The following is an 11713-nucleotide window of genomic DNA, read 5'->3' as shown; positions in this document are numbered from 1 at the left end:
GACAGGAACCTATCAAATATTCAGGACAAGAACCAATCAAATATTCAGGACAAGAACCAATCACATGCTGAAGACAGGAACCTATCACACACTGAGGACAGGAACCTATCACATGCTGAGGACAAGACCCAATCACATGCTGAGGACAGGAACCTATCACACACTGAGGACAGAATCCAATTACATGTTGAGGACAGGGACATGGACCAATCAAATGTTGCAAATGTAACCCCTGGAAACTGCAAGTCATGACTTGGCCAATTAGAAAAAATCTGATTGAAGTCCCACAGTCTGTAGGAGGGTCTACATTACCAGCCAATCATGGAAAAGATTACTTTGTGATATCACAGTTTTTTATCTCAGGTGTTTCTGTGGTCACATTATGTCAGGTAGGACGTTCTTCTTAAAGCTACAGACTAGGCCTCGCCTCTTTTTGCGGGCTGGACAAAAACCTGTACCAGTGTGAAAAGAATCCTTGGAGCCTAAAGTACACACCTGCTGTGGTGAAAATCACAAGACAGCTTTGATTTTATATAAGCTATGGATGGAACAGAAACCACTAAACAGGACGAGACTCATTGAGAACAGAGAGTAACCTCCAACAGGACCAGACTCATTGAGAACAGACAGAAACCTCCAACAGGACTAGACTCATTGAGAACAGACAAAAACCTCCAACAGGACTAGACTCTTAGAGAACAGGCAGAAACCTGGATCAGAACCAGACTCATGATGAACAGGCAGAAACCTGGATCAGAACCAGACTCATGATGAACAGACAGAAACCTGGATCAGAACCAGGCTCATGATGAACAGACAGAAACCTCCAAAAAGATCAGATGCGTGGAGAACAGACCTCTGTTGAGACTGGATGGTCATTTTTACAAATATTTGCTTTCATTTGCCTTAAAAAAAATAAATCAGAGAAAATAACATTTCAGAGAGGAAGAGTTTCTCAGGGTTCAGAGACACTGTTTGTGTTTCAGATCAACAACAAAGAAGAAAATGAAAAAAAACAAAGATTGAAGAAAACAAATAAACAATAGATTGAATGCACTGAAGACAATCTTTTGTTATTGTTATAAAATCCTCCTCTGGTGTATTTTTGGAAATTGTTCATAATATCAACCTCTAAATTCATATTGTCATTTATGTAAGAGCTCATGAACAGGTGTTTAACAGTTGATGACATCTCACTGGCCCCGCCCTTTCGGTGAAGATGAAGTCCTCTGTTCCTTAGGATTTTCCCCTTCACAGTTTGTATGCTCACCTCTTGTGAGAGACTCTCTGTCTGTTTGACATCACATAGCTACATCAACCAAAGGCCCTGCCTCCTCTGCTGAGATTGGTCACTTTAAAGAAATAAAAAGACATGTGGAACCGTTTTTAAAATCTTTTCAAAAACTCTCTTGGATTTCAAAAGTCTTTATTTCTAGAGTTTATATTTTTAATTTGTATTGTTATTTACTGTCTCTCAACCTATTTCTATCTGAAAGTTTATATTAAATCTAAGTATTTATATGAACACATACACACTATGAGTCATAGTCAGATCTGCAAGGGGCGCTCTGCTGCACATTCTCAGACTGTTTCCATCGTAACAGCTCCTGAAGTCACATGTCTGCACTGCTTTCATGTTTCAACAATCTGCAGATGTATATTTTCACTTCCTGTCAGTGTTTTACAGGATTAATAAAGTTTATGTTCTGATGTGAGTGCTGTTCATTCATTGGATAATACATCTCTTTACGCACACAGGTAGCATTGAAACAAGTAGCATTGAAACAGGTAACACTGAAACACGTATCATTGAAGTAACACTGAAACAGGTAGCATTGAAACAGGTAACACTGAAACAGGTAGCATTGAAACAGGTAACACTGAAACACGTAGCATTGAAGTAACACTGAAACAGGTAGCATTGAAGTAACACTGAAACACGTAGCATTGAAGTAACACTGAAACAGGTAGCATTGAAACAGGTAACACTGAAACAGGTAACACTGAAACAGGTAGCATTGAAACAAGTTAGACTGAAACAGGTAGCACTGAAACAGGTAACACTGAAACAGGTAGCATTGAAACAAGTTAGACTGAAACAGGTAACACTGAAACAGGTAACATTGAGGGCGCGGTCACACTGGCCATCCGTACCGTGCTGTACCCAAGCACGGTTGCCCCCCCGCAGTGCCATTCCCTCGCTGGCCGGCGCGGCCCGCGGTCACACTACACAGGATTATCCGTGTCTAAGCACGATTACCTCTTGTACATAACGTCTTAATACAACACATGCACGCTTTATGTTATTATGAAGCGTGCTCAGTTTACAAACAGACGGACGAGAGAGAGAGAGAGAGAGACAGAAAGAGACGCGCAGTCGAGTCCGCGTCTGCACATCAGACAAAAACACAGAGCATGACAGCTACTTTTCTGACTTTACAGCTTATTTTAAGCCATTTTAATCAGACACAGCCATAAATAAATTAAAAAATAAAATAGACGCGCAGCCGAGTCCGCGCGCGAGTCCGTGCGTGAGTCCGCGCGGACGCCCGCACATCGGAGAACAACACAGAGAACATGACAGCTACTTTGTGTCTTATATTGAGTCATGTTAGTCAGATACAGACATGAAACTCTGGATTTCTCCAGAATGAAGGCTGTCAGCGTTGTGTTCCCGCGTGCTTGTGCTCGTGCATGAAGTGTACCGTGCCGAAGCACACCTCTCCGAAGTGTGCCAAAGCCAAGGAAGTGTACCGTGCCTGAGCATACGGATATGGATATAAACTGTAAACTACTGTATATAAACTGTATACAAACTGTATACAAACTATACAAACTATACATACGCTATAGACAATAAACTGTATATAAACTGTAAAGAAACGGTATGCAAACTGTATACAAACTATATATAAACTGTAAAGAAACGGTATATAAACTGTATACAAACTGTATAAAAATGGATATAAACTGTAAACTACTGTATATAAACTGTATACAAACTGTATACAAACTGTATAAAAATGGATATAAACTGTAAATAAACTGTATAAAAATGGATATAAACTGTAAACTACTGTATATAAACTGTATAAAAATGGATATAAACTGTAAACTACTGTATATAAACTGTATGCAAACTGTATACAAAACTGTATATAAACAGTATACAAACTATATATAAATGTGCTGATTTGAAGCATCTATCTTCTCTATATAAACTTGTATTCTTAATGTTTATTTCCTGGTTAAGTGTTGATGAACAACAACATGTTAAAAAAAAAAGAATCTATACTTTTATGTTTGTTTCTTCCAGTTCTGAATAATATGAAATGTAAGAATTTTTACCCAGAATTCACAGCAGGTGAGTGTTAGGATCTGTGATGGGGGACAGGTCCAATGCAGCACTTACACATTTTTCTTGTGTTCTGCCTCTGTTGCCTAGCAACAGCAGCATCCCAGAATCAGCATCCCACACAGACCACACCAGGACCATAACCACAATGTAGTTTCCTAAACACAGAGAGAGACAGGCTAAGAGACAGACAGACAGACAGACAGACAGACAGACAGACAGACAGGTAAAGAAACAGACAGAGCGGCAGACAGACAGGTAAAGAGAGAGTGCCCTTTTAATTGGCTTCATACTGATAAACATTTGCACTAATTTTTATTCATTCAAATTTGAATTGTTTCTCTCTCTGACCTGTCTCTCTCTCTCTCTGACCTGTCTGTCTCTCTTCACTCCCCATCACTGCAGGAAAAAAAGTGGTAGAGAGAGGTGAATGCAGACAGAGAGAGCAGGGGAGAGAAAGGGGAGGGAAGAGCGAGAGAGAAGGGAGGAGAGAGAGGAGGGGGGACACGTTTGAAGAGGAGAAATCGTTGAGCTGCAGCAGATGGAGGAGACGAAGAAGATGACGATGAAGAGGAGAAAAGAGACGAAATATGAAGCAGCTCAAACTGTGAGAAACAAACACGCTGTTCTCTGATCTATTCTATTCTATACTATTCTATTCTATAATGTCCTGTTTCACACTGTTCTGTTCTTTTATATTATCTTCTATTCTATACTGTTCTGTTATATTCTATAATATACTGCTTGATGACTGTTCTGTTTTATACTCTTCTGTTCTATACTATGCTGTTCTGTTCTATACTGTTCTGCTCTGTTCTATACTGTTCTGTTCTATACTGTTCTATACTGTTCTGCTCTGTTCTATACTGTTCTGTTCTATACTGTTCTATACTGTTCTGTTCTGTTGTATACTGTTCTGTTCTATACTGTTCTGCTCTGTTCTATTCTATACTGTTCTGTTCTGTTCTATCCTATTCTGTTCTATACTGTTCTGTTCTGTTCTATACTGTTCTGTTCTGTTCTATACTGTTCTGTTCTATACTGTTCTATACTGTTCTGTTCTCTTCTATACTGTTCTATACTGTTCTGTTCTGTTCTATACTGTTCTATACTGTTCTATACTGTTCTGTTCTGTTCTGTTCTGTTCTATACTGTTCTGTTCTGTTCTATACTCTTCTATACTGTTCTATACTGTTCTGTTCTGTTCTATACTGTTCTATACTGTTCTGTTCTGTTCTGTTCTATACTGTTCTGTTCTGTTCTATACTCTTCTATACTGTTCTATACTGTTCTGTTCTGTTCTGTTCTATACTGTTCTATACTCTTCTATACTGTTCTGTTCTGTTCTATACTGTTCTGTTCTGTTCTATACTGTTCTATACTGTTCTGTTCTGTTCTGTTCTGTTCTATACTGTTCTGTTCTGTTCTGTTCTGTTCTATACTGTTCTATACTGTTCTGTTCTGTTCTGTTCTATACTGTTCTATACTGTTCTGTTCTGTTCTGTTCTGTTCTGTTCTGTTCTATACTGTTCTGTTCAGTTCTATACTGTTCTGTTCTGTTCTATACTATTCTGTTCTGTTCTGTTCTGTTCTGTTCTGTTCTATACTGTTCTGTTCATTTCTATACTGTTCTGTTCTGTTCTATACTATTCTATTCTGTTCTGTTCTGTTCTGTTCTGTTCTGTTCTGTTCTGTTCTATACTGATGGTCGTCCCTCAGGCTGTGATTGGCGACTATGTGTGACTATGTAGTGGATAGGGAGTGAAGAATACTTCTGTAGTGCACTATGTAGTGGATAGGGAGTTAAGAATACTTCTGTAGTGCACTATGTAGTGGATAGGGAGTTAAGAATACTTCTGTAGTGCACTATGTAGTGGATAGGGAGTGAGCCTCCACCTGTCCATGTGGACAGAGCTGACACAGTGTGTCCTCTCAGCCAGGTGTGTCTACCTGTCTCTATGTTCAGTGATCACTGAGTCTCTACCTGGTTCATGTCCACATAACACTGAACACCAATAGTTCAAATACCTGTTTGTCTGTCTGTAATCTGATTGGTCCAGATGTTGTGAGGGTTACCAGAGACATGTCATCAGCATATTTAAACAGAGTCAGTCCAGAACTCTCAATGACTGCTGCTGATGTGCTCTGCTTCTGGTCACTTCCTGTCAGCCCCTCTGGTCACTTCCTGTCAGCCCCTCTGGTCACTTCCTGTCACCCCTCTGGTCACTTCCTGTCATCCCCTCTGGTTACTTCCTGTCAGTACCCTCTGGTCACTTCCTGTCGTCGTTTCCTCCTCTCTAGATGTCGTTGTGTTAACTGGCTGCTGTGTGAACTCGTTCTGTAAAGTCGACGAGACGACCTCGCCTGGGGACATTAGAGAGACGCCATTCTGCCCGTTGGAGGTTATTGTTGTGTTACAGAGCATTGCTTTAACACATCTGATACTGCCTGTCTCTCTACTTGTCTCTCTCTCTCACTGACAGGAAGTGGGTGACTGAGTTCAGGTGAGGTCTTGGTGGGTGGGGCTTAGCCCCCTCAGCCACCATATGATTGGCTGTTGGTGATGATCGCAACCGGTGGCCTCCTGCGGATCAACGCACGACGACAAGATTCACTGAAAAACAAATCACAAAAAGAACACACACACAAGAAGAAGAAAAAGAAGAGGTAACACACACACACACACACACACACACACACACACACACACACACACGATGATGATGTCACTTCCTGTCCCCCAGGAGGAGTGAGGTGGTCGTGGTGAAGGGGAAGTTGAAGGTCTTTTCAGTCTCTGGTCTGGTGGCGGCTCTCGGCATACTGGTTCTGTTGGTGGGTGTTGTCATGGCCGCCCTGGGTTACTGGCCTCGAGAAGGACTGTTCTTCAGCGCACGACCACAAGAGGGCGCTGCCATGGCATCAGTGTCTACCAGCAGGGCACCTGTAGACGTCCAGGTGAGACGGGAGGGGGCAGTAGAACATGTGAGGGGGTAGTAGAACATGTGAGGGTGCAGTAGAACATGTGAGGGACAGTAGAACATGTGAGGGGCAGTAGAACATGTGAGGGGACAGTAGAACATGTGAGGGACAGTAGAACATGTGAGGGGGTAGTAGAACATGTGAGGGAGCAGTAGAACATGTGAGGGACAGTAGAACATGTGAGGGGCAGTAGAACATGTGAGGGGACAGTAGAACATGTGAGGGACAGTAGAACATGTGAGGGAGCAGTAGAACATGTGAGGGAGCAGTAGAACATGTGAGGGACAGTAGAACATGTGAGGGGCAGTAGAACATGTGAGGGAGCAGTAGAACATGTGAGGGAGCAGTAGAACATGTGAGGGAGCAGTAGAACATGTGAGGGGACAGTAGAACATGTGAGGGGCAGTAGAACATGTGAGGGAGCAGTAGAACATGTGAGGGACAGTAGAACATGTGAGGGGCAGTAGAACATGTGAGGGGACAGTAGAACATGTGAGGGACAGTAGAACATGTGAGGGGGTAGTAGAACATGTGAGGGAGCAGTAGAACATGTGAGGGACAGTAGAACATGTGAGGGGCAGTAGAACATGTGAGGGACAGTAGAAAATGTGAGGGACAGTAGAACATGTGAGGGAGCAGTAGAACATGTGAGGGAGCAGTAGAACATGTGAGGGACAGTAGAACATGTGAGGGGCAGTAGAACATGTGAGGGGACAGTAGAACATGTGAGGGACAGTAGAACATGTGAGGGGGTAGTAGAACATGTGAGGGAGCAGTAGAACATGTGAGGGACAGTAGAACATGTGAGGGGCAGTAGAACATGTGAGGGACAGTAGAAAATGTGAGGGACAGTAGAACATGTGAGGGGACAGTAGAACATGTGAGGGGACAGTAGAACATGTGAGGGAGCAGTAGAACATGTGAGGGACAGTAGAACATGTGAGGGACAGTAGAACATGTGAGGGGACAGTAGAACATGTGAGGGACAGTAGAACATGTGAGGGGGTAGTAGAACATGTGAGGGAGCAGTAGAACATGTGAGGGACAGTAGAACATGTGAGGGGCAGTAGAACATGTGAGGGACAGTAGAAAATGTGAGGGACAGTAGAACATGTGAGGGGACAGTAGAACATGTGAGGGAGCAGTAGAACATGTGAGGGACAGTAGAACATGTGAGGGACAGTAGAACATGTGAGGGGGTAGTAGAACATGTGAGGGAGCAGTAGAACATGTGAGGGACAGTAGAACATGTGAGGGGCAGTAGAACATGTGAGGGACAGTAGAAAATGTGAGGGACAGTAGAACATGTGAGGGACAGTAGAACATGTGAGGGACAGTAGAACATGTGAGGGGGCAGTAGAACATGTGAGGGACAGTAGAACATGTGAGGGGACAGTAGAACATGTGAGGGATCAGTAAAACATGTGAGGGGACAGTAGAACATGTGAGGGACAGTAGAACATGTGAGGGGACAGTAGAACATGTGAGGGAGCAGTAGAACATGTGAGGGGACAGTAGAACATGTGAGGGACAGTAGAACATGTGAGGGAGCAGTAGAACATGTGAGGGGACAGTAGAACATGTGAGGGGACAGTAGAACATGTGAGGGAGCAGTAGAACATGTGAGGGGACAGTAGAACATGTGAGGGGACAGTAGAACATGTGAGGGACAGTAGAACATGTGAGGGAGCAGTAGAACATGTGAGGGGACAGTAGAACATGTGAGGGACAGTAGAACATGTGAGGGGCAGTAGAACATGTGAGGGGACAGTAGAACATGTGAGGGAGCAGTAGAACATGTGAGGGACAGTAGAACATGTGAGGGGCAGTAGAACATGTGAGGGGACAGTAGAACATGTGAGGGACAGTAGAACATGTGAGGGGACAGTAGAACATGTGAGGGAGCAGTAGAACATGTGAGGGGACAGTAGAACATGTGAGGGACAGTAGAACATGTGAGGGAGCAGTAGAACATGTGAGGGGACAGTAGAACATGTGAGGGGACAGTAGAACATGTGAGGGGACAGTAGAACATGTGAGGGACAGTAGAACATGTGAGGGACAGTAGAACATGTGAGGGGGCAGTAGAACATAATTTCAAACGCCTCATAGTTTTTACATACAAATGAGCATTTTCTAATTTGAGATGATATTTACATGTATTTATATTTTCTCTTTGGTCGTAGGGGGGGGAGAGGGGGGAGGACAGAGCTGAGAAAGTCTACAGAGGGGGAGGAGTCGACAGAGGGGGAGGAGGAGGGGATGAAGATGGAAGAGTGGGGGTCGGTTTTAATCAAACAGAAAAAATCAACGGTACATCTGGACATCGCCCACGAGGCTTCCTGGAGGATTTCCTGGACAGGTGAACAAATAGACTGATCATACATGAAACAGATCCTTTAGTGCTTCTGCAGGTTCCAGAGGATCTGCAGGTTCCACAGGATCTGTAGGTTCTACAGGATCTGTAGGTTCTAAAGGATCTGCAGACTCCACAGGATCTGCAGGATCTGCAAGTTCCACAGGATCTGCAGGTTCCACAGGATCTGTAGGTTCTACAGGATCTGTAGGTTCTAAAGGATCTGCAGACTCCACAGGATCTGCATGTTCCACAGGATCTGCAGGTTCTAAAGGATCTGCAGACTCCACAGGATCTACAGACTCCACAGGGTCTGCAGGTTCCACAGGGGCTGCAGGTTCCACAGGATCTGTAGGTTGTACAGGATCTGCAGGTTCCACAGGATCTGTAGGTTCTTTAAGATACTTAAAATGAGACGGACTCTGTAACTGGATGTTTGTCCCACCCCTCTGCAGGTATCTGTACTCTGATAGGCTGAAGGTCTTAGGCCCTCTCATCATGGGCATCGGTATCTTCCTTTTCATCTGTGCGAACGCCGTCCTGCACGAGAACCGCGACAAGAAGACCAAAGTGATCAACCTTCGGGACATTTACTCGACCGTCATCGACCTCCACAGCCTCCGCAAACCCAATGCCTCCTCTGGCTCCTCCCACAATCCCCTCAATGGCCTCATTAACTACGTCCAATCAAAGAGCCTGGAGACCAAGCCCCGCCAATACCCAGCCTCTTTGATGAACAGGAGGGAGGGAGGGGGAGGAGGGGAGGGGGGCGGGGCCCATGATACAGAGGGAGGAGACTCAGTGTTCAGTATCTACCAGGAGGAGGAAGCTCCTGCTCCCCCTCCCTCCTCTGACAGACTCTCCCTCCCCCCAAGCTTCAGCCCCCCCCTACCTTCCACCTACTGGACCTCCTTTCAGAAGGAGGCACAAGGCTCCTTCACCCTCCCCCTCCGCCACCCACGCCCTCCCCCCTCCCACAGGAGGCACTCAGCTAGGGCAGGGATGGGCAGGGGTTGGGGCACAGGGGGGGAAAAGGAGCAGAGGATGGAGGAGGGAGGCCACAGAGGGGAGGTGGAGGAGATGTTTTTGCATCCACCACATCCTCTGTGCGCCTCCACTCCCCCCCTGCTGAGACCCGGTCAGGGATCATCTGGACTTTCCTGCAGCTCCTCCAGTCTCAACAGGGGGCCACCAGGAGGCTCCCAGGCCATGCTTCTCCTCTCCTGCTCCTCCCTCACCCCCTCCCACCTTTCCCTATCATCTCTGTCTCACCTCCTCTCCTCTTACTCCTCCACACTAGTCCCACCCTGCAGGAGGCGGAGCCTCCCGAGCAGCAGCGCTGCAGGTTACAGCAAACTGACACAAGGAGAAGACGAATCGTTTGAGTCAACTGAGATGACATCATTACATCTTATGAAATCACAAGAGGGGGGTCAATGGTCAGGAGAAGTGACATCACACAGGAAGTTCTCCAACAGAGAGAAGCTCAGGATGATCTCGCAGGCCGACGACCAATCAGGAGTCAGAGAACCACAAGTCGGAGGTCAAGTTTGATGACATCATCATCCAATAAGAAGGAACTGTTATTTTGGATATAAAATGTATTTTCATTTTAATAACCTGTTTTGACTGGGATTAACTTGTTAACTCCAAAGATTAACTCGTTGACTAGGAGGATTAACTCGTTGACTTGGAAGATTAACTCGTTGACTTGGAAGATTAACTCGTTGACTAGGAGGATTAACTCGTTGACTTGGAAGATTAACTCGTTGACTTGGAGGATTAACTCGTTGACTTGGAAGATTAACTCATTGACTTGGAGGATTAACTCGTTGACTTGGAAGATTAACTCATTGACTTGGAGGATTAACTCGTTGACTAGGAGGATTAACTCGTTGACTTGGAAGATTAACTCGTAGGTGGAACTCTGTCAGTTCTTAGCTCAGCTGACTGAGTAACAAAGAGAATATCAAACTTCATATTTACTGCAAATGTTTTTCTATCAAATGTTTGATCAGCTGACGTTTGACCAACAGTTGATGTTTGGGGTTTGGCGGCTCGATGTGTCTGTATGGCGTTCAGTGTTTGATGAACTGCTCCTGTGAAATAAACTGTGGCGTGATTGGACACTGTGAGTCAAGCGTACAGTTTCCATCCTGAGTCGTCAGTATTTAGAACATCCAACAGTTTGAGTCAGAATCCTGTAGACTCTGGATTCTCTGTTGTTGATCAAACAGGAAGTGTTTAGTTTCAAACAAACTCATGTTTGATGACTGCAATCAATTCGACAACAGTCATGTTACGAAGAGCCTGATGTATAGAGAAGAGTTTCATCTGCATAAAGTTGAACATCACAGCTCAAGGAGAGATATGGAGAATAAAAGAGGACTAAGAATAGAGCCCTGAGGAACACCTGGAGAATTTGGAGAACGTCCATGTAGTCGTGTACTGTAATACAGTACATTATGTCTGTTGGATTTTTATTTATTTAAATGATTTGATAAATGGATGTTATGCCCCTCCCCCTAGAGGCTTCAACAAGTCACCACTAGTTCAAAGATGACTCTGATGGAATCTTTGATCTTGATAATTACACTTACAATATATCAACTAACGCTCTAAATTTGTATTCTGTGACTTCAGGAGTTTTTTAGATGAACAGTGCGTATAAGAGGGCTAAATAAGTTCATCATTTGTACCTGTGAATGTCACCTGTGACCTCAGAATGCGTCAAACACCTGTTCAGTTTAATGTTTGAGCCATAACTTCCATCAGCATGTAACAAAACTATAACCAGAGGTTTAAACTCAAAGTATTTTATTTTAAAATTCTCCTGAGGGAAAGTTTTCCTTCACAACGTCTTCCACCTAAACTGAACCAGGATCAACCCAACACTACAACGTCCAATCAGCTGAAGGTCTAACAGTTTGTTTGCTGTGTTTGACATCAGAAAATAAAAGTAAAGCACAATGAGCTCAGCTTTGTGTTGGATCTTTGTGTCCTCTCAGGTCTTCTGTGTCATC

At 44.2% G+C, this 11713-nt stretch overlaps 2 protein-coding genes across 2 annotated transcripts in view; both read left to right on the top strand.

Annotated features, from left to right (window-relative positions):
- LOC132994032 (lethal(3)malignant brain tumor-like protein 4) overlaps nt 1-1715 on the top strand; it is a gene marked incomplete at its 5' end in the record, with an annotated part of 22954 nt that extends 21239 nt beyond the window's left edge. The window contains one exon of the mRNA XM_061064104.1: nt 1-1715. This exon is cut by the window's left edge and continues 816 nt beyond it. Coding sequence (XP_060920087.1) covers nt 1-252 — 252 coding nt within the window.
- Nucleotides 1716-3855: 2140 nt separating this feature from the next.
- Nucleotides 3856-11625, top strand: LOC132994668 (transmembrane protein 200A-like). Its single transcript, XM_061065155.1, has 5 exons — nt 3856-3962; nt 5657-6022; nt 6100-6337; nt 8521-8696; nt 9146-11625. Exons 2-5 carry the CDS (start codon nt 5919-5921, stop codon nt 10242-10244), a joined length of 1617 nt encoding a protein of 538 aa, XP_060921138.1. The 5' UTR covers nt 3856-3962; nt 5657-5918; the 3' UTR covers nt 10245-11625.
- The last annotated feature ends 88 nt before the right edge of the window (nt 11626-11713 follow it).

Source organism: Labrus mixtus, chromosome 19 (genome assembly GCF_963584025.1).
Source record: "Labrus mixtus chromosome 19, fLabMix1.1, whole genome shotgun sequence".
Classification (NCBI taxonomy): Eukaryota; Metazoa; Chordata; class Actinopteri; order Labriformes; family Labridae; genus Labrus; species Labrus mixtus.
The sequence above is the reverse complement of the archived record's forward strand: the minus strand, read 5'-3'. Positions and strand labels throughout refer to the sequence as shown.